Source organism: Engystomops pustulosus, chromosome 4, assembly GCF_040894005.1.
Source record: "Engystomops pustulosus chromosome 4, aEngPut4.maternal, whole genome shotgun sequence".
NCBI lineage: Eukaryota > Metazoa > Chordata > Amphibia > Anura > Leptodactylidae > Engystomops > Engystomops pustulosus.
Genome location: NC_092414.1, coordinates 167,085,574 through 167,109,210, shown reverse-complemented (window position 1 = coordinate 167,109,210; position 23,637 = coordinate 167,085,574). Strand labels below are relative to the sequence as shown.

General features: G+C 41.4%; 1 protein-coding gene across 2 annotated transcripts in view; it reads right to left on the bottom strand.

Annotated features, from left to right (window-relative positions):
• MFGE8 (milk fat globule EGF and factor V/VIII domain containing) overlaps window positions 1–23,637 on the bottom strand; it is a 35,607-nt gene that overhangs the window by 7,277 nt on the left and 4,693 nt on the right. For both annotated transcript variants that reach the window (XM_072148504.1, XM_072148505.1), the window contains exons 2-7: window positions 14,134–14,256; window positions 12,906–13,037; window positions 7,274–7,387; window positions 6,295–6,476; window positions 3,662–3,817; window positions 2,280–2,424 (exon numbers count right to left, since the gene is read on the bottom strand). In XM_072148504.1, coding sequence (XP_072004605.1) covers window positions 2,280–2,424; window positions 3,662–3,817; window positions 6,295–6,476; window positions 7,274–7,387; window positions 12,906–13,037; window positions 14,134–14,256 — 852 coding nt within the window. The remainder of the gene's footprint in view (window positions 1–2,279; window positions 2,425–3,661; window positions 3,818–6,294; window positions 6,477–7,273; window positions 7,388–12,905; window positions 13,038–14,133; window positions 14,257–23,637) is intronic.

Here is a 23,637-nt window from a genome sequence, read left to right as displayed (position 1 = left end):
GCGATTCTAGCTATATATGGTAGTATTCCATGCCGGGGATTCAAATGAGGGGTTCATCAGATTTGTCTTACAGATGGCAGAGGGAATCCTCTCTAGAATCTTCCTATTCCCTAATAACTCAGCCCCTACTCATTCTATGCTAGATAATCTGGTGTACATATGGACAGACAGACGTATCAGCCAAGCAGAAGTGGCATTCACCTTAAATGAGTTGCCCAGGAATCAATATTGGCATATTTGTATTTACTTCTATAGTTATGCTATAGTTATGGCTTCTCACCACCACATGGAGCACAGCTGTTTCTTGCCCCTTTCTCTGTTTGTATGCCAGGTTATAGGAAATCTACCATCAAAATACTTGATAATACAGGGATGCTTATTCCTAGATCCAGGCACTGTGTGTGACTGTGGTAATCTTCTTATATTTGTTATCCATGGCCTACCTCCTTCTAAAAACCAACCTTTAAAGTTATACAAATGAGCTTGAAGGGCTAACGGGGTGGTTCCCAGAGCCCCAGTGTGTACCTCCCAACTTTTGCAGCAGAGAAAAAAGGACAAAAGATGTGGCACAATAAGCCAAATCTTTTGATTTGCTCCTTACTCCATACAGCATGATGTCCCCCTTAGTACCCTTCATCCCCCCCTCACATTGTGTCCCACCAGCTCACTGTCACATTGTGGCCCAATTGTAGCCCCTCCAATGTTGTGCCCCCAGCTTCCACTTATATTAAAGCTCCAAAGCATCTCCCCCTCTTATTTTGCCCCCCAGTTTCCCCAATTATTTTGCACCCCTCCCCCCAGCAGCCCCCCCTGTTATAATACTACCCACAGTAATATAATAAACACAGATACTCACCGGTGGATGCAAGCAGAGTTGATGTCCAGGCACATCCTTCCCACTGGGCGGGGCAGCGGCATGGAGCCCGAAAAACAGGACCGTCTCACTGAATCTGGGACGGTTGGGAGGTATGCTCTGTGCTGCAGATTCACCGGCTGTTACACTGTGAAGGAGCACTTCCTCCTTCCACTGTGCTCTGAAACTTCCTCTAATGCAGTGAGATTAAATCAGGCAGAGGGAGGGGGAGATTGCCAAGCAGGAGCAAAAGGAAAGCTGGATACAGTGTAACAGCCTGTGAATGTGCAAAATGGAGGGGCCCTGGGATCCGCCCCAGTAGCCCTTTAGGCTCATTAGCATACTTTTAATGTTTGTTTGTTTTTTAAAGAAGGCGACTATGGCTAACAACTATAAGAAGATTACCACAGTCACGGTGGTTGGATCTATGGCTAAGTGTTCCTGGTCCATGCTTGATTTTGAGGATAGATTTCCTTTAATTCATGGAGAACCCCTTTTCCAGGTCATAAATATTAGGCTGGAGGTGGTTCAACAACCACAACCCCTCCAGATAAGCTGTTTGGAAAATAGACCAGGAAGCAGTAGCAGTTCCATTCTCTGTGTAGTCGCTGAACCAATTCACTGCATCTTGAATCCCAATCAAACAAAAGGAGCTGATCTGCAATCACTTGGTCTGACCACTACACAATGAACAGAGCTATCTACTTCCTGTTCCATTCTATCTCCTAAGAACAGCAGATCTGGGTGCTGGACCCCAACAATTTGAGATTGAGGAGCTAATCAATGCATTTATTACCACTTACTTGACTGCAGTAGAAATCTCCATAAAATATTGAGAAATAAAACAAAATAAAAATATTCCTTATACAGCACTGAAAATTCTGCCGGTTGCCCATGGACACAGAACATGATTTATTTCTTCTTTACTGTTAGTCATGCAGCCTAAAAATTGAGCGATGTAGCTCCTATAGGAGTATAACCCATCATGACATGCAGACATAGGGTCTTTATTATACAGGGTATAAGGGTCGAAATGTCTTCAGTCTCCATCAGACATTAAGTAAGGAGCTTATAATGCTACTAGTCCCACCAACTAATATTTTGTATAGTTGTAAGCCTATCCCTATGGAACATTACATAGAGGGAGGCATCAGAATAAATAATTGATGTATCCTTGTTTTACTTTTTGTATGATTATAAAGAGAAAACCAGCAGAATTCACATTTAGCTTTGGATATGATTGGAGATGGAAATGTCATGCAACTCAAAGTGAGCAAATAAATACCGTAAATGAAATAAATTAAGAAAATAAAAATAAAAAGTATAAACACATATATCCAAGAATTCTATCATCGGCCACTAGAATAGGAGGTGATACAGGCAGAAAATGTGAAAAAAAGTTCAACTAAACAAATAAAAAGATTACCACTCATTTCACAGCCGAAGAGTTCGAAACGCAGAGTGCAGCCTCTATGGCAGGTGATGGGGTAGATGCGGATGTACTGTGCTGTGATTGGAGGACTGAATATATTGACCTTTCTGCCATCATTGTCCACGTTTCCATGGAAAATCTAAAAGAATAACACAAGAAAATACACGTATCATTAGTTTATGTTTATTGTCTTCAATCCCATGCCATTGTAATTAGTTAGAGGGTTATTTATATTATATCAATTTTAAATGGAGATTTTTTTCTTTTTTCATAAGGAAATCCACCATCAAAATCCATCATGTTTAACCAGGGGCACTTACTCATAGATCCAGGCAGTGTGACTGTGATAATCTTCTTATATCTTTTATCCATGGCCTCCTTCCTCCTATAACCAACTTTTATAATTTTGCTATCAGAGGCCAGCTGTAGCTTCAGAGGCTGTTACACTGTGCAGCACCTCTTACCTTTCCCACAGCCTGTGAAGCTGCAGCACTGAAGGGCTCTTGTAATGCTCCCCAGAGTCCATATGGCTCATTAGCATAAATGTAAAGGTTAATTTTAGAAGGAAAGAGGCCATGGATATAAGTGTCCCTGGTTTATCATGTTTGATTTTGATGGTAAATTTCCTTTAAGTTTAATAGATTAATCCTATCATTACTAGAACATATACAGTATACAAGTACATTGGTTCACCCTCTGCATCATTACCTAAATTTAAATAAGTTGAAAGCCACCAGTACAGAGAGTCACTTTAAAGAACATCTATGACTAGGTCCAGGGATTGTACACCAAGCACGTTTGGTGCTCCCTCTGGCAGAATCTGCTTTTCTTTCAGCCTCTGGTGCCCTTGTCTTTAATCATTTGCATAATTTTAATTTTGTTTTATAAAAACCAGAGAAGAAAAAGCTAAAAGATCACGTCCTGCCAGAGGGGGCACACACCACTATGTAAGTGAGCTTGGTTTACAATGGTTCATCTTGATGGTAGATGTCCTTTAAAGGGGTTGTCCGGGATGAGAAAAAAGTTTATATGTGGCTGGGGGTGTATTAAAGCAAAAAAAAAAAAAAAAACACTTATACTCACATCCTTCCACTTCAGCTGTTATGTAGTCTGTTACTGCCAGGTTTCTTTTTTTACACAGGGGCCATCAGTGCCGTCCCAACCACAGCCGAGCGTCTGCTACAGCCCTGAACTAATGGCAGTAACAGGCGTCGATCCCAGTGAACAGGACTGAGGGGAGTATAAGTGGTTTATTTTTTAATACACCCCCAGCCATATATTAACATTTTTCTAATCCTGGACAACCCTTTTAATTTATACTGTGTCTTATCTGCTAAAATCTATTGGTTTTCTGGATCATTGTAGAAAATGCCCACCTTGTCTTTGTTCTGTCCTTCAACTTTGTAAAAGGTGAAGTCATGTCCATCCACACTGTAGGCCACTTTAAATTCCTTCAGGTATTCTGCCTTGCCCATCCGACTGGCACCTTGAGTGATGATCCCAGATACCCTTATCTGTCTTAAGAGATTAACCTGTAGAGAGACAGTAATGTGACCACATGTAAGTGCACCCATTTATACAGAGCCATCAATGTTTTGCAGGCTTGTAAAGAATTTATGGTCTGACAAACATCTATCACAAATCCCTGATAAAATATACACTCCGAATGGTCCTCTATTACTTCTGGAGACTATATGCACAGTAGGCAGTGTCCAATAGTAATGATTAAATTAGCTATATTCCTGGAGGGGGTCATAGACTATACTGTAGACCAGTGGTGTAACTAGAAGCTGATGGACCCCAGTGCAAAGACTGTGCCAGGCCCCAAAAAGTATGGTTGATGGAACTTGTCTTCTCATATGGGAAACCTCTTGGGCCCCACCCCCTCAGGTTACACCCCTGATGTAGACTAACTTTTTCTGAAACCATTACTACTTTTGTTAGGCCAATTAGCTGATGAGTATGGGAGTCTCCCGACATTACCCCAGGAAATTATGATGACAGAAGGAATGATTGAGCATGTTTAATTTTATATGTCCAATCATTTGTTTTCAACGGAGAAAAAAGGGGTATCTTGCAGTAACTAACTCTCAGAACACACGCACTCCTGGAAGGTGTCCACATTGCTCACTCTGCGGAGGTTGCACTTTTGGCAATTGTGCCCAATGAAGAGGGGAGTAATGGAATTATTATTATCCATTAAATTTGAAACCAAAAATCCCATTCTGCTTCCACAACAAGGACAGCTATCAGGGGAGAGTTAGGCTGTTCTCACATACATTAGATGTCAATTTCTGTCAACAGAAATTGGCCTAGTAAACCACTACCAGTATTTTATCAAGCAGCCGTGCAGCTTATAGGTCATGTTTCTTTCATGGCCTGGTGTGGTGGCATCATCCAGTAAATTGGTTTTATAAAGTCAAAGAGGTGGAGAGTTTAACACTGAAGCTTTTCCTATCTCAGAACGCCCCCTTCACTGTATTTGATGGTCCTGCGTCCACGGGCATCATTAAGCAGATCTCCTGAAGCCCGGCGCATGATGTTAATCACAGGGGAGTAGGTGTCCAGAGGTGAGAAGAGCTTAATTTCTGTGTTAATCTTTCTGCCTCCCTGACTTTTTACAACCAGTCGACACCTGACTAGAGATGAGCGAGTATACTCGTCCGAGCTGGATGCCCGTTCGAGTATTAGCGTACTCGGAACGGCTCGTTGCTCGGACGAGTATTTCTCCTGCTCAAGATTGAGCATTTTATTGAAGAACGGTGAAGAATACAATGAAAATAGTTAACACAGGATCATTTAAGTGAAGAACACATTGCAGATGTTCGCGTACATCTGCTACCTTATCAGTAGACATTAGTGCAGAACGGTGTTCTTCACAATAGTATGTGAAGAACAATATGTGTGAAGAACACATTGTTCTTCAGTGAAAGATGCTCGAGTCTCCCATTGACTTCAATGGGGTTCGTTATTCGAGACGAGCACTCGAGCATCGGGAAAAGTTTGTTTCGAATAACGAAGAACTCGAGCATTTTAGTGCTCGCTCATCTCTACACCTGACTTCAAATTTGATTTTCTTGTTGATGCCTCCCAGCTGGGCCATGAAAGAAACATGATCGAGAAGGTGTTCAGCTGGTTGACAACATACTGTTAATAGTTTATTTGGCCAAATTCTGATGACAAGTTCCCTTTAAGACCTATCAAGATCGGCATGTTAAGTTGACATTTACCTACGGTCTTTACTCATGAAGAACAACACTTGCTAATTTTTGTTCCACTATTAGGTATACTACAACCACTAACTTTGACATACATAATAGAACATTGCATAGATTCATGAAAGCTACAAATGATGTGTTTAAGCATAACCAATCAGTGGTCTTAGCAAAAATAAACTCTTGATAGAAGGTGCGAATATAAAGTGACACGAGGCCTGGTCTCCTATATAAACACAAGTACATATGGCATGATATCCTGGATAAGGAAACATGAAATTTCCTTGGGAGGAATAATATACGATGTATCTACAGTATAAAATTCCTTATAGTTAGTCCAGATGTGCTATGGATCTATTGTAGAATTACAAGAGCCGCACATCCCTGCCCTAAATACACTTGTGGCACAAGCTAAGGATTCCCTGCTTGTGCCGAAACAGCCAACATCTTCTTTTATATTTTTATAAAATGTTAAGTCCCCGAAAATGAACCCGGAGGTAGTTGGTTTATATTTTAGAGGACCCATACATAAAAGAGGTTTCATATTGCAGAACATTTTCCATGTATGGGAGCCCCAGCTTTGCCAATGTCTACATGTATTAAAGGATTCACTTCACTCTTGTGGGATACTGTAGCTTTTCTTCCTTTGCAGCTACAAGCAGGGTACTGCAGAGCTGCTTCGCATCCATGTATCAGCCTTTACTATACGAGTAGTACGGTCTTTCTAGGTTGATTTACACAAATTAAATCACAATAATAAAGTATTTTACAAAAAGCAAAGATTAAGCAAATACCTGAATCCATGGGTGCTTGTCATAGCTACTAGCGGTCCATGCATTCACTATTCCTTGATTATTTAACCGAGCGAGATTAGGGCCCCAGCGCTGAATGCCAAGGAAACCATGGTACAGGGAAGAAGCTGTGATCTGGGCATCAGAAATGGCTCCACCCTCCATCCCTAAAGCATTTGCACATCCTAGGTAATTAAAAGTATGAGATTAGGCAAAATTATAGGGTTGTTGTGCCAAGTTGACATTAATACATATATACGCTAACAGTGTATATTTTAAAATACTTTTGTAATAGAAAGTTACCAGATTATGGAATTTCTTGTTTCTTCTGTGGTTGACATAATTTACCAGACTTTAGGACGACCCATTTACTAAGTCTCTGGATGCAAGTGACAGGGAGCATTCTGAGGCAGGGAGAGCTTGACTTCAGAGCTTAAAACTCTCCACCCCTTTACAACCCTTTAAATCTCACTTCAACCTAAACTATTAATGTATTCAATGATATATGTAAATACAAAATTGTATTCCACATGGAGGTCCATATGTAGCATTAAAAAACTTAGAGACAACTGCAGTCTGTAAATATATCTCTCGTGTCTAGTTTCGCTGGCCACAAGAAGATATGTTCACTTGCTGAAGCCACTTATATTAGGAAGCTGCATAGCCATGATTTAGAGTGGAAAACCCCTATAATATTATGAATGATAAGCTGTTGCATAATGACATCTCCCAGCATTTCACTGAAGTCTAAGTTGTCTATAGAAAATTTTATGCAAATTCTCACAAATTGTCAGCAGCACCAGGTACAATCTGTAACGGATCATAATCAATCTGATGCCATTGACTTAAAATACCCATTAGGTTTATACTCTTTAAATGCACATCCTACACTATTCTGGCCAATAAATAGGCTCAGAGAAGTGGGTGCAGCTATGTTGACACTACAAAATGATAAAGGATGAAAATAATAATAATCACTTACGAATCTGGCAGCCTTTTCCAATAAATGGTGACACGCATTTACAGCTGTAGTCATTGACAAGATTTTGGCAGACTCCTCCATTTCTACAAGGATATGAAGAACAATGGTTCTCACCTAGGACAAATATTTAAGAAAGTTATGACAAAGGCGTCACAATATGTACACAGGAACCTGGCTTATAACACACCCGATTCAAGGCCGGCTTCAGGAGGTTTTGTTCAGTAAATATGGACCATATGTTGGCCACGCCAGCACGAGGCAGTGACCCACAGCTTCATAGATTTCTATCAATCGGAAAGTTCGGGTCCTGCACAGGGATTATGGGAAATGGGACCCATGTACAGTCCGAATTTCACGTAAAGAATCCAGCAGCCTGATGCAATACCACTGTGCAAGAGAACCCTGAGTTTATTTTAGTTTTGGCTATGTAATGTGTAGCCCCTGATGTATACTTGTACTGGCATACTGACAGGGTGTCAATCCAATTTTGATACTTTAATGCTATAAAATTAGCTTTAATAAAAAACAAACACTGTGAGAAATAATTTAGTTTAAATAAGACGTCTGAAACTGGATACTCATACAACAAAATAAGTCACAGGCCACAACAGTATTGGGAGCCGTGATCTAGCTGCACCCTGCCCACATAGAGGTCTATTACACACAGTCACACAATGTACCAAGAATGAGCCTGGCGACTGCGAGGAATATAGTGCAGCTCCTGTCTTTTGACCAATTGCGGCATGGCCTTTCAGATTTCTATGGAGAGGGTGAGGAGATGTCCTCACCTTCTCCACTCGGCCCTGTGCAAAAGGCCAAACAGGTGTAAGTCGGGAAATTTTAATGGAAGTCTGCCAAAAATCAAGACTTGATCAGAGCCTACATGGGGAGCTAGCAAAACAAACACAACACCTTACAGACTTCGCAATCTTAAGAGGATACATTTTGGTACAAGAGGTAAAGAAAGTTACTGCTATAGGAGAAATGGATATAATCTCTTGCCTTGTCAGACTAAGTGGAGGGCAAAACTGGGAAAAACAAAAGACAGGTTACGTAAGTTGTAGCTAAAAGGGCCCCAGTGCAAAATCTGTGCTAGGCCCATGATTGATTATAGTACTAGCCTTTTCCTATGATAAAGTGATACCTTATAGGCCCCTTAAGCCTCTTGGGCCCGGGTGCGACCCTCTTGTTCCCCTCATGTTACACCCCTGCAGATACACCAACAGCTTCATAGAGAATGGATTTATTGCTAGAAAGACACCATAATATTTCAAAAACATCATGTACATGGCCATGGTTTGGGGAGCCCCATGTATCTCTAGCTGAGCCCCATATAGCTCTATGGACTCATACACATGGTAGTGATTTCCACAGCCCCATGTATGAGCAGGTTAGCAGAATTGCTGCACTTTTATACATTTGAAGGTTACAATATTCACATTTAATGTTTTATAGAAAAGTAAACTCAGAAAGGTTCAAAGTTGAGTTTTCCTTTAAGCAAAGCAAATTGGGAATGCTTCATGTAAAAACTAAAAATCCCTCAGCCTCCCCTTTTGCCTCAGGTAAAACAATGAAGCTCAGTTAAACGCTAAATACAAATCGCCACTTCAGGAATGAATTTGAAGGTCTTTAGGATAAAATAAAGTTTATTTTTCAGGCCTGTAATCTCCAGCGGATTGTAGTCATAAGTTTAGTTCAATCAGATTGTCCTCTTGTGGCCCTCGGCACATACCGTAATCATTTCACATCATTACCGGCCCCAGGAAAAGCCTCGGATAGTTTATGTTAGGAGAGAATTTTCTCTGCACATTCCTTTACTTAAGCCCTCTGGAGATTCTCATAAGGGAGGAAACTTAAACTAAGAAAACACTGTGTGGTCAGCCGTGCTACTCTTCAAGTACAATTTTGCCAATTACCGCTGATTTTCAGATTAACGTTACAATGATAAAGACATGAACCTGTCAGCACTCCGAGCAGTCGCCCACCTCATACTCCGCATAATAGACACTCATTTCATGAACACATTGCCAATTTGAAAGCATTTTTCTCTCTTAATAACACAGGGCAATGGTAATTGTATCTCATGTGCTCCCCATCTGCTCTACATATTCAACCATTTGTTAAAATCACGAGATATAAACGGATGAGTAATTATTCTCCTATTATACAGGTGGATCAGCTTTTAAAGTTTTCTAAATGACTTGTAATTATTCTCCAAGGTACATAAGTGCATATGCTAAAAGCCTCTGTATAAAGCAACACATGTTCCAAGCAATATAAAAGTGTGTAAGGTATCATGTCTGGCTCCTTAAGCTATTTAAGTAGGTGTTTTGTAGCCCTGCTTCCGTTTACTTAAAGAGAACCTGCCATTAATATTAACCCACCCAAAATAAATACTACATTGAAAACTATAATGAAAAAGTATTGCCCTTATTCCTAAATGGTTCCTTTCCATGGCTGAAATGTTAAAATATTGATTTGAAAATCATATATGCAACTCACCTGATGCGCGCCCAATCACATTAAGTCAGTCCAATGAAACCCTGCATATTCAGTGGTTACTACATTTCCCTGCCTCATTGCTCCAGATTGACAGGTATCACTGCTATGATATGCTACTGTATGGAACATTGAAAGTGAGCTCTCTTACATCATTGGGCACTTGGCCAGGTGCTGTCATGTGATGTCATTTAAGGTCCTGTTACATTTCAAATTCTACCCCATGTGTGTATCTGATCACATGAAATCACAGCATGCCTAGATTTCTACTCCTCCCCAACCTCCATGGAGGCTGCTGTGATCTCATGTGATACATATATGGGGTAGATGATGCAGATGTAACAGGCACTTAGATGATATCACTCAGGTCACATGACACACTGAAGAGGCATGGGACATGAGGAGGGGTAGATGGGAGAGGCCCAGGACATGCCCTGTCTGAGGCCAGATAATATAAGATAAAGTTGATTGGTATCTGAGGGAAATAGTTTTTAGCTAAAAAGAGGGTATCAGTTAGTTAATAGGGATCTATGAGAACCGGTCAGTAGCTGTATTTGGGAAAACGTGGTGACAGGTTCCCTTTAAACAGGAGAAAAAGCAGAAAAAGAAGACCATTCTAAAGGCAGATATTCTTCCTCAACCCTTTTGTACATGTACAACTAGTTACATGTGCATGTGATAAGAAGATGAAAAATGGCTTGTCCAGTTTCAGCAAATGTTAGTGCTCGTATAATGAAAAGTTTTACAATTTTCTCCATACACTTGTGTCAATTGCTCACTTTTTTATACATCCCTACTTGCTGTCATTCTATAGCAGTGGTGGCGAACCTACGGCACGGGTGCCAGAGGTGGCACTCAGAGCCCTTTCTGTGGGCACCCAGGCCTTCACCCCAACACAGAGTTTTCCAGATACGACTCAAGGCTTCCTCCTGTGGTCCAAGACAGCCGAGGACATGCCATGCTCAGCCCTATTTTAAAGCAACATCCTTGGCTGCCAGGACAACAGGAGGAGCGAGACGGTGTGGACAGAGATGGATTATCATTGAAGCTCCTGCTCTGGGTCGCCTGATTCTTCCTCTTCAGGGGTCCCAGGAGGGAAGCTACAATCCAAATTTCTCCATCATCTTTCTATTGTATTGGTGAACTCAGGACACCAATACGATTAAAACCTGTGATACAGCAGGAATCAATAAGTTACTGCTTAAATTGTCATGTTGGCACTTTGCGACATACAAGTGGGTTTTGGTTGTACTTTGGGCACTCCTTCTCCAAAAGGTTCGCCATCACTGTTCTATAGGAAGCTTCGAAGTCAACTTCCAGTGAATAGAAATCTGTCCCTGGTCATGTGATGTCACACAGGTGCAGGATCATTAGTATTACACAGAGTAATCAGAGCGTTGTGTTATAATGAGCCGTGCAGCTGTGTGACATCACATGACCATAGACTGGTTTATATCCACTTGATGTAAACATATAGCTTCCTATGGAATGACAGCAAGCAGAGATCTAGAAAAACAAGAGGAATTGATACAAATTTTTCCAAAATAATTTCTGTAACTTTTCAACAAAAAAAAAACAATAAAGTTTATATGCAGAAATGGGACAAACGCTTTCAGGAGTAAACCCCTGCAAACCACCAGTGCTAGCTGAATATCACACCCTCATGTGATAGATAGATGACGCTTCTATCAAAAGTCGGTGCCAAATTCATTCTGCCAAAATGAATCTTTCATGTCTGGTCAGTTTTACGCTGAAGGACTGGCACCGGTGTGTGAAATAATGGAAGGCTGTCCTGTTGGGACACTTTTTAAAGTGTATAGTTATACAGAGAATATATCAAGTATGAAAAAACCCCACCTTTGTAACTCAGAATCTAATAAGACCCAGGTGGGCACTAAAGAGTCACTTCACCAGCAAAGGCTTTAAGCCACAAAAAAAAAGGCACGGGGCGCTCATAAATTCAGACTGGCGATATTTCCGGAAAGCCTTATGTCATGAGTCATACAGTCAGAGAACGGCTGCAGATTCTATTTCCCAGCCTGTTTATATCTCCAATCCAAAAATACTTTCATGCCACAAGTTACACAAAATCTGGGCTACAGGAAAGACACAATGTTCTGTTACTGTAGTGAGATGTCCTCTGAATATACAATAACAATTACTACATCCAATTTTGTCAATAAAAGCAAGACAGGCACTTATAAAGGGAACAGCCCTTTTCGGTTAAGTTAATGTATATGAAGGTAATTGAGACATTTGTCTAGTAATACTTTCACTATCAGGTTGGGAAAGTTTTAGTGAATACAAAAGGGCAGTGATATGCTATATGAAATGGGTCCTGACCACCCACTGTGTATGGCAGGTGGTCAAGGTCCTTAATGCTCGTGCCATAGCATATTCACAGGGCTGGCTTTAGGCAGCCATAGGGGGCCAGTGGGGAGAAGACAGAAACGTTACTTACCATTAGAGATGAGTGGACCTGAACTTTAGGTTTGGTGTGCTCGGTTCAGCAGCTTCGACTAACCTGAACATGGGTGGACCTGAACATCAGGCAGCTTAAGCACCTAGCAACTAGGTATGGCTGTGATTGGCCAGGTGAACACCTAGTGACCACATCCAGAAAATAATAGCCATGCCTAGTTGCATGGTGCTGAAACCACTCTGCAGCCCATCAAACAATATGTCTGGGTTAGGCAGACCTGCCCAGCGAAGGACGGCAAAACTTTGGGTACATTTATCTCTAGTTGTATTTTTAAAAATACAAACACAAATAAAAACAAAAACGGTTTCATCCCTCCAGTCACCAGCTACCCTAAAACATACATATGATATTTCAAATTTTGCAGCATAAAATCGACATAAAATGACACTATTATGTCGTCTGTTTCAGGGTAACGCTGTAGTACGAAAAAATTGCCAAAGTGTTAAAAAAAAATAAAAAATAAATTATAGATATATTTTTAACTTTTAAGCCAAAAGAATAAAATAAGACACTCATATTTTTCCCAAAAAAGCACTGCAAAAATCATGTCGCTATCCCCCCCCAAAAGTTAGGGCCATTAAAACCGAAAAAAAAAAGTGTCTGGTTCTGAAGAAGCAAATTACTATGGGTGCTTATTTGCTTAATACTCACTGTTTTCACAGTTCTCTCCAAAGTATCCAGGAAGACATTTGCAGGAATACTGAGCAAAGGTGTCTCCTCTGCGGGTGTGGGACAGTTCCTGGCACTCTCCATTGTTGTGGCAAGGATTTGGTTGACAAGGTCCTAAAATATAAAAAAAAAAATAATAATTCAGAATTCACAGATATTCCAGACTGCATTGGCTATATGTATTCTATAGAGCCAGGTACGGTGAATGAGTTTAAGAGGGGAAATGTCTCCTCGGAAGAAAAGCATTGGATGAGTTGCAGCTTGACTTTTTAATTTTCTCCAACAGGTTAAAAATTTGCCATGGCTGCATCCACATGCAGCGTGCACATTGTATGTGTTTTGAAATGCAAAGTAGCTATGGGGAGGAAATTTGCCTGATTTACAAAATTTACATTGTGTCAACATTCATTTAAAGGAAATCTACCATCAAATAAACCAGGGACATTTACTCATAGGTCCGGGCACCATGACTGTGGTAATCTTCTTGTATGTGTTACCCATGGCCTCCAATCTCCTTTCAACAGTTGATGTATTAGGTTTCAAAAAGCAATGTAAAGACCAAGTGTGAACACAGCCTGATGTGTATCATCACCTATAGGCTATGTCCAACTTGTGTGGACATTGCCTACTGAAGATGATCTTCCATCATATCATGTATATTTATAATGGCCATAAAGAGGAAGAAAATGTAAAATAAAACAGATCCACATAAAACTCATAAAATCCATTTATTTGTCAATCAGCAGGCCAAGCGTAGATTCACTTCTAAAGGAGATAAAGGGAACTATTGTGCATGATGAAAGTTTTTCATAGCCCCTTTTAATTTATATTTACAGTAGTTTACAATCTAGGTGGGATACCTACAGCACTTCTGCCTTGGTTTCCCCTCCACAACTCCTAGGCTCAGTTCCCATGTCAGTTTTTAATCATTTATTTACATTGGTTACTGCCAGCCAAAATAAGAAGAAGTGGCTGAACACACAGAACAGGTGAAAATCATTCCATTATGCCTTATCTCGGTGTAGTCTCCGCTCCCAATTTTGGATCCCAGTAACTGATGCATTAAGAAATTGATGAAATAATTGAGATATGATCCTGCCTAATTTATTGGAGATTAATGGGAGGGATCAAACACCCAGGCCCTGAACTATGTGTCCCTCTGATATTAGAAATGTTCCAGCACGGGCTCTCTTTACATTGGGTGCGTTACCTTTCTCAGTCATGTTGCAATCGGTGCCGGTAAAGCCATCTGGGCAGATGCAGAAGGGCTCTTTACTTGCACTGACAAAACAGGTTCCTCCATTTAGACAGATGTTTGTTTCACAGAGCTCACCTGAAAATAAAAAATAAAACAAAAGCGATGGATGGATTTTTTTTGTATTTTGTGCACACAGTTAAATAATACTTAAAAGGGGTTTCAGCAAATAATTGATATTGTTTGTGGATTGAAAAGTTATACAGTTTTCCAATATATTTCTGTGACAATTCCCAAAAGTTCTCTACATCTCTGCTTGATGTCATTCTATAGAATTCTTCATTGTTTACTTTCTGTAGATAAACCCTGGTCATGTGATGTCACACAGGTGCTAATCTCGTTAGGATCATAGAGAGTAATCAGAGCTGTGTGATATAACGAACCGTGCACCTGTGACATGCCATGACCAGTGACAGATTAGTATCCACAGCAAGTATACAATGAAGCTTCTTATAGAATGTCAGCAAGCAGAGATCTAGAAAACATGAGGAATTGATACAGAACATATTGGAAAACCTGTATAACTTCATCAACATCAATTATTTGCTAAAAAGTGGACAACCCCTTTAAATTATATAAGATATAGATTTAAAATGTCTATCCTATTTTCATGAATTTTACTTTAAAGTAGTACTGCAATTGTCCCACTGCCCTTGATTCGTAGTATACTAATATAGTGTATTGCTCTGGATTCAAAGGGCAAATATCAGGACTTAGCAGGTAGGGCAAATTACACAAAAAACAACCTGACAGTAAGAAGCCAGTAGCCAAAATCCAAGCTCACTGCCCATTTGCTTTTTGGATATCCTTAAAATAGTCAATTTTTGCATCTACAACCATTATTTTGTTATACAAAACAGTATGAAAAATTCTTAATAAATACATATGGAAAAAAAAGGTTATTGCACAACACAGCTTCAGCTGATGGTAAACAGGACTTGTTTTTAGCTTAGAAAATACATTCCGTACTGGTGAAATGTAAAGGGAGGGGGGAAAGCAGTACATGATATGGAAATGAACCAAAATCCCAAAACACAGTACAAGGTTACAACTACTGTACAAGAAACCACAGCTTGATATAAATAGCCTCTCAGGACAAAGCTCAAGCACAACAACTCTCCTGTACAGCAGGTTTGACAGTCATGAAAGGTTGCTTCTCTCTACCTGGGGCTCTAGTCAGTTTGAATATGCAACAGGAAAACTTTAAGGGGTTGTTAACCTCTCTCCACAGGATAACAAGGTGATTGGTGAGGGTCTGACTGCTGAGACCACCATTGACCAGAAGAATGGGGACCCCCTGCCTAAAAAGGCTGAAGGGGCTTTGTAAGGTGAGCGACGTTGGACAATCCGAAGTGATTCAGATTGTGGCACAAATGAACTACTCCCGGACTAGTTAACATACTGTGGATTCAAAACCTGGAGTGGAACTAAGTTTTGCATAAATCCAATCGACTTTGGCTCCAGTCTAAATCATACTGCAGCCAACCTGCCCGACTGTCCGTCCCCAGCCTGCATATATAAATGGGAAGCTTTCTGGGCAGTATGGGTAGAAAGATAACATCAGGACCGCCACCAGAAAGTTTAGTCAGTTTAGTTTTTGTCAGCCCCCCACAGAGTGATAATCCAGCCCTGTGTGCACAGTGAGTTCCCTGCACCTGGGAGGGTGGAGGGTTTGCAGAGACATGGGGCCCCTTCTCCTTGTGGTCCCCCAAACACAATCACACTACCCCCTCCCCCCGATGGTGGCCCTGAATAGCATTAAGGTATGGCCCTTAGAAATTTTTTGGTGGTTAGAGTCAATAGCAAACTAATTGATAGCCACTGGTGGTCAGAATTGGTTTAGGGCACTTATAGACCATGTGGTCCTAGTTGTCCTCCTTCTGGAAAAAAGGCCTACTGGAGCTTTCTGGGTCAGTAATGTGCTTGCTAAGGATTTCTTGGTAAAGCTTATGAGATTATAAACTGACCACATGATATAAAATCTTATCAATGTGTTAAATCAGGCAAGTACAATTAGTTACCATATATACTCGAGTATAAGCCTAGTTTTTCAGCGCAAGAAAATGTGCTGAAAACCCAAACTCTGCTTATACTCGAGTAAAAAAAAATATCAAAACTCACCTTTCCGGCTTTCCCCACTGCTGTCTATATACTGGGGCAGGGGGCTGGCAGGCTATACACTGGGGGGCAGGTGCTGACTATACACTATAGGGCAGGGTCCGCCAGGCTATATAATGGGGAGGCTGTGACTAGTGCATTTCCCACCCTCAGCTTATACTCGAGTCAATAGGTTTTCCCTGTTTTTTTTTTTGGTGGTAAAATTAGGGGTCTCGGCTTATACTCGGGTCAGCTTATACTCGAGTATATACAGTATTTACATTTTTGTGTACCGCACTCAGTTTGGGATTGTATAAGTAGATCGACATTGGTAATTGTATTTCTGCCTGTTGATATTCAACCCTCAAGTGTATATATCTCAAGGGTCCATTCACACGACCGTGATGGGAGCCATGATCTGGTTGCATGATAAGATCACAGCTCCCATAAACTTCTATGGCTTCTGGTGAAAGTTGCAGCTACCCATGTCCATAGGACGGGTGAAGAGCGCTCAGCACTCCCACCTGTGTGCTCACCCGGGATCAGGTCGGGGCGAGCATAGAGCCATGGGTATGTACCCTTAAGGTCTTTTCTTTTTTACTGTTGATTTCATAGAGTGTATGTTTTGGATTTCTAATAATGGCTTAAAATTTGCTTGGAAACGATAGGAAACGGTCGACTTCAGAACCAATCAATCACACTGCATCCCCTGCAAATGACCTTCTCAATGCCCTGCCATTCTCTGCTGCTGAGCCCTGTCCCAAAACAGATCGCTCCAAAATAAATCGTACTGGCAATCAGAGAGTTAACACTTAGTATTTTACTACAGACGTTAAATGACTGCAACTTTCTTAGAAAGAAGAGACAGGATAATCCCCTCCTTCTTACTTCCTCAGCGTGACACCGGAAGTTGAGATACATATAAGTACTCGCCACCAATCTCAAATGGCTGCAGACTTCTTCTTCTACTCACCTGCACTACTATTTCTTGGATATTCAAATATGAACTAAGCAAGATGATATGTCACAGTTAAAACACTACTTTAATATTAAAAGTTATGTTTTAACTATGACAGACCCTCATATTTGATTATTATGATGTTGGGTGCAAGTCTTTAAGTGGTAGTGTAGACTTTTCTACCTAATACATCCACCGGGACTGTGCTTAAGTTTTCTGTTTTTGAGATATTCAACCTTTCTGAAATATCCAGCTTTCCCCATTTTCCTCTTGTTGCCTGCAGCCACCAGGTGTAGCAGGAAATGTTCACATGCCTAAAGTCATTGTCCTTTGGTGTCAAAATAGCTGCAGGCAAAGGGGGTTTTATGCACATTGACACTTTTTACACCTAGTAGCGGTACCACCTGTACTCATCATCAGGTGTGTCCTCTAGTCAGGCACATACACTTTACTTGTACATATTTATATCATATCTTTAATGTATGTTCTTATTATTCCAGGATAATTGTTGAATTTACACTAAAGTGACTGTACTAAAAATATATTTAGGTCACTAGATCAGGAGAATTCAGGTGTTTTTCTCATATCTTGCTCATTGGTTGCCTCTTAGCTCAGCTCAATAAGGTGCACATCTGTGATTTATGACTACAGCTAAACCCCCCTGCAAAAGAACATGTTCCGTCTGTGGAATTGGACCCATGTGCTGGTTAGACCCTATGGACCAAGCACAGTGCACTGGATAGGAGTCCTTACATCATACAAAAATATGATGTAAGGAACCCATGTCTGACGGCCGAGCAGCAGCACAGATCTGATAACACATTTCCTATGGCTTGACTGTCATCATACATATGTCCTAAGCTTCCTGAGTGAGACAGTCCAGGGCTGTGGGAGGCATGTTCTGGGCTTAAACTCTATGCAGATAGAGTTGACTGCAATAGTGATGCAAGGAGCTGTCGGATCCTTAAATCACCAGGTGCAGTATGATGACATAATTACGCCTGCTAGGTTAAATACCGCAAAATTGGGATCACAAAAGTTCAGATCACTTAAAAGTAAAGCTTGTCATAAAATCCCCCCAAAAAACTATAAATGTGACATCAGAATGCAACATGAGCTCATGTATGGTCAGGATAAAATAAAATGTGGAACGGTGAAATAACTAAGGGAGTACAAGCTATTTATGCTGTAACAAATTTTGTAAAGACAAGCAAATAAAGGGTGCACTGTCTACCATAGGGGGACAATTGTTTTCTGCCATTTCCAGGTCCAGCTGTGCTCTCTTTGTTTGACAGCAAAAACAAGACGAGAACATTTCTAACTTGTCAGTGTGTTTCTTGGGAAATGCCGCTTGTGCTTGTAAGTTATTTTAATGTCTTCCACATTGTGTTACCATATCCTGGCTATATATATCACTGTCAGCATCATGACATTAAAGGAAACCTACCGCTGCTAATGGTAGGTATTAGCTGTAAACACCGGGCACCAGCTCAGGGTGAGCTGGTGCCGGAGCTTTCCTTTGCTAGTGTTTTAAACCGCTATATCGCGGTTTAAACACATTTTGATGAACAGACCCGAGGTAGCTTCGGCGCTGCGCGCTGCCGTGCACGCGTGACGCCTGTGGCACTTCCTATGGGTCTGTTCATCAAAATGTGTTTAAACCGCGATATAGCGGTTTAAAACACTAGCTAAGCTAAGCTCCGGCACCAGCTCCCTGAGCTGGTGCCCGGTGTTTACAGCTAATACCTACCATTACCAGTGGTAGTTTTCCTTTAAGTGACTAAATCTCCTTCTAGTGATACACATCTTAACATTTTCCTATGTATAAAGTAACTAGATATGGAGTAATTCCTCATTCCCTTCTATTTTACTCCATAACTACGAAAACTGCTACACATTATTTTTCTGCTATAAGTAACGGCAAGGAATAACGTAGGTACAGCGCATGCGCAGAGAAATGGGATATTATTCCGGCTTCATTTCTTCCCGCATCATGCAAGGAGGCGCAGACGCAGGATCTGCTAATGTGCGTCTGATGTGCCTCATCAAACTCCCATCCAGGTAAGTACAGGCAGTCCCCTGGTTACGTACAAGATAGGGTCCGGAGGTTTGTTCTTAAGTTGAATTTGAATGCAAGTCGAAACTGTATATTTTATAATTGTAGATCCAGACAAGAAAATTTTTGGCCCCAGTGACAATTGGAGTTTAAACATTTTTTGCTGTAATGGGACCAAGGATTATCAATAAAGCTTCATTACAGGCACATTACAGCTGATCATTGCAGTCTAGGACTATAGCAAAGCATCCAGAGACTTCACCAGAGGTCAGAGGGGTCTGTCTGTAACTATGGGTTGTATGTAAGTCGGGTGTCCTTAAGTAGGGGACCTCCTGTATAAATGTTTTTCTTTATTATTGAGGCTATGCAAAGCTTATATACAAGTCAATTTGAAACCCTAAGCCACAGGTCCATACTAACCTGAAGTCGGTTGGGCTCCCAAATCGACCTAACTGGTCTTCTTTAAAATCCTCCTGTTCAGTAGCAAACAAAAGCCTCGCTAAATGTATACAGTGAAGGAGCAAGATTTGGTCTCTGACTTATCTAATCATAATTGGGATTTGTCGCATCTTTGTTCCTTCTACAATTAGGATTAATGCAGATGCGAGTCTCTTGCTGTTACCAAGAGGCCCCCATTTACAACAGGAGCCATAAGGAATAATCAAACCTTCCATACATATAACTCACAAGGATATAAAATACTTTTTCATCCCGACTCATTCTACCACAGAGACAGCAAATACCAGTAGCTGAACAACTCTTAACAGCTGTAGTGCGGTCACTTTCCATGGGAACAGGTCGGGCAGCTGTGAAACATACCAAATGTCTCCATGAAAGCCGGTGTTATGTCGGAATAGCTTCTCTAAGCAGAATGAATGCCCTCATAACACATACAGAAATTCCCCACAGTAATTGGCTACATTCACACGATGTATGCCTGCCATACCGTAGTGCGGTGGGCATACATTGGCGCTGTGGAGAGGAGCAGGGGATGAGCGCAGCTCACCCCGCCCCCCTCCATAGGAATACAAAGTGCACAGCGCCGTATTCCGTAGAAAGATAGGACATGTGCCATCTTTCCAAGGGCTATGGAACAGTACGATGCCGCATGGTACCGTTCCGTACGGCGCAGTGAGGACATAGACGTGTATGGGGGACTTATTTATGCCATATATACGTTTGTGTGAATGTAGCCTAAGTTATTATTTTGGAATCTTTCAGTTTCTAATGTGGAGTGATATGTACAATTGTAATGTAGTCATTGTATTTAATAGGGTTTTAGAATTTATTTTTAATTTACTTATGGAGTAACGTATTAAAGTTACATAAATGCTTAAAGTGTTTTTGTGAGCATTTCCTCGAGAACAAAATTTCTGAAAATTCTGAATGCCTGCCCATTGCTTCCAAAATTATTAAAGTGATTGCCCATGTACAGGAAACTTAAAAGGGAAGCTGTCACCAGATTTTACCCCATTGAACTAGTAGCCCCCTTAGTTAGGGTATAAAATAATTTTTCTCTTTAATGTGATCAAAATCCTCTCACTCGGCTAAAGCAGTTCCTTTCACTGTACTGAAGAGACCCAACCACATCGAAACAGTGCTGTCTACAGTTCCTTCTGGAATAGATATACTGGTTAGGCTTTAATCCCGCATCATGTCATTGGGCTTGTCACAAAATAGCAAAAGAGGCAATGTTATCCTTATCCTGTCCCATATCACATATTTCCCAGAATCATGGTCATGTGCACGTAGCCTAAGCATAGACCCAAATAGGGTCACCCATGTCATACTTATCCTGATAATTTCCATTTCACATCAGGTATGTAGGGATTTCCTTTAAAAGACACCCTAGCAGTACAGATGGTAGCGGCTAGAAGTGCACATGTGAACAGAGCGTTAATCCGCTTACCGCAATGGTGCTAAGTGATCATTAACAGCAAGACCAATTACACATGAAAACAAAATATCACACAATAAACCCTTTCTTTATTCAGGTTTTGATTTTAAGCTTCTTTTTGGCAATGTCCATTATTAGGCCGAGTTCACATAACGTTTTACTTATACTACGCTCAGCGACCCATAAGCACCCGACATATACGCTGAGCATAGTGACATATAGTGGCAGACGGAGGCAGCTGTTGACAACTATACGTCAGATCCGCCGAAAAAGGCAGGATGTTAAGATGCAGCAAGCAAAGTTTTTCCATCCTGCTCCCTCCTGTTAAGTGAAGTGTACACTCAGTGGAGACAACAGAAGCCTATGGGGAGCAGATGCAGCACATTGCATCCCTTCTCCAGCTGCCGAGCAGATACGTCACTCAGGGCACCCGGTGATGTCACTGTCCAAATTAGGACAGTGACATCACTGCAGAAACACATCCATTCACCGGCTGCTGCTAACGTTCATCCTCACCCCACACCCCGACATATCCCACTGTATAAGCATACAATGTAATAAGTCTGTGCCATATGTTGCAAGGACACGTAGGAATCCTCCCGATGTGTCCTTACAACAAATAGCACATAACAGAATGTGACCCAGCCTTACATGGTGCCTGCCTTAGATGGGACAAGCTATAATAATAATCTTTATTTATATAGCGCCATCAAATTCTGCGGCGCTTTACAAATCATAGAGACATATACACTCACCGGCCACTTTATTAGGTACACCTGTCCAACTGCTCGTTAACACTTCATTTCTGATCAGCCAATCACATGGCAGCAACTCTGTGCATTTAGGCATGTAGACATGTTCAAGACAATCTCCTGCAGTTCAAACCGAGCATCAGTATGGGGAAGAAAGGTGATTTGAGGCCTTTGAACGTGGCATGGTTGTTGGTGCCAGAAGGGCTGGTCTGAGTATTTCAGAAACTGCTGATCTACTCGGATTTTCACCCACAACCATCTCTAGGGTTTACAGAGAATGGTCCGAAAAAGAAAAAACATCCAGTGAGCGGCAGTTCTGTGGGCGGAAATGCCTTGTTGATGCCAGAGGTCAGAGGAGAATGGGCAAACTGGTTCAAGCTGATAGAAAGGCAACAGTGACTCAAATCGCCACCCGTTACAACCAAGGTAGGCAGAAGAGCATCTCTGAACGCACAGTACGTCGAACTTTGAGGCAGATGGGCTACAGCAGCAGAAGACCACACCGGCTGCCACTCCTTTCAGCTAAGAACAGGAAACTGAGGCTACAATTTGCACAAGCTCATCGAAATTGGACAGTAGAAGATTGGAAAAACGTTGCCTGGTCTGATGAGTCTCGATTTCTGCTGCGACATTCGGATGGTAGGGTCAGAATTTGGCATCAACAACTTGAAAGCATGGATCCATCCTGCCTTGTATCAACGGTTCAGGCTGGTGGTGGTGGTGTCATGGTGTGGGGAATATTTTCTTGGCACTCTTTGGGCCCCTTGGTACCAATTGAGCATCGTTGCAACGCCACAGCCTACCTGAGTATTGTTGCTGACCATGTCCATCCCTTTATGACCACAATGTACCCAACATCTGAGGGCTACTTTCAGCAGGATAATGCGCCATGTCATAAAGCTGGAATCATCTCAGACTGGTTTCTTGAACATGACAATGAGTTCACTGTACTCAAATGGCCTCCACAGTCACCAGATCTCAATCCAATAGAGCATCTTTGGGATGTGGTGGAACGGGAGATTCGCATCATGGATGTGCAGCTGACAAATCTGCGGCAACTGTGTGATGCCATCATGTCAATATGGACCAAAATCTCTGAGGAATGCTTCCAGCACCTTGTTGAATCTATTGACCCTGGGACTTGAACCCAGGTCCCCAGCGCTGCAATGCTGTAATGCTAACCACCGTGCTGCCCCTATATGGAATAATAGGAGTGAGGGCCCTGCTCACAAGAGCTTACATTCTATGAGGATGAGGCGGTGACACAAGAGGTAAAAGAGCTTGTATGATGGTCCAGCCATTATTTATAAGGGGACAATATAAGATAATTTAATAAATAAAAATTCTGCTGCTTGAACCAGCCATCAGCCACCATCTTATATACAAGATCCAAGGTGAAAGTGACTACAGAGAAGCCTGGAGCTTGCTATATCTGGTGGTTGCCGGATAACAGACGGGAGGAGGATATAGGATGGATTAGTAAAGGGAGAGTTGACATTTCATGCAGTTAGTGAGTGTGATAGGCTTGTCTAAAGAGATGAGTTTTAAGAACATATTTGAAACTTTGGAGGGTGGGTATTAGTCTGAGAGTCCAAGGAAGGACATTCCAGAGAATTGGTGCAGCTCGGGAGAAGTCTTGGAGAAGTGCATGAGAGGTTCAAATTAATCTAATATAACTGGCAGATCGAAGAGCACGGGT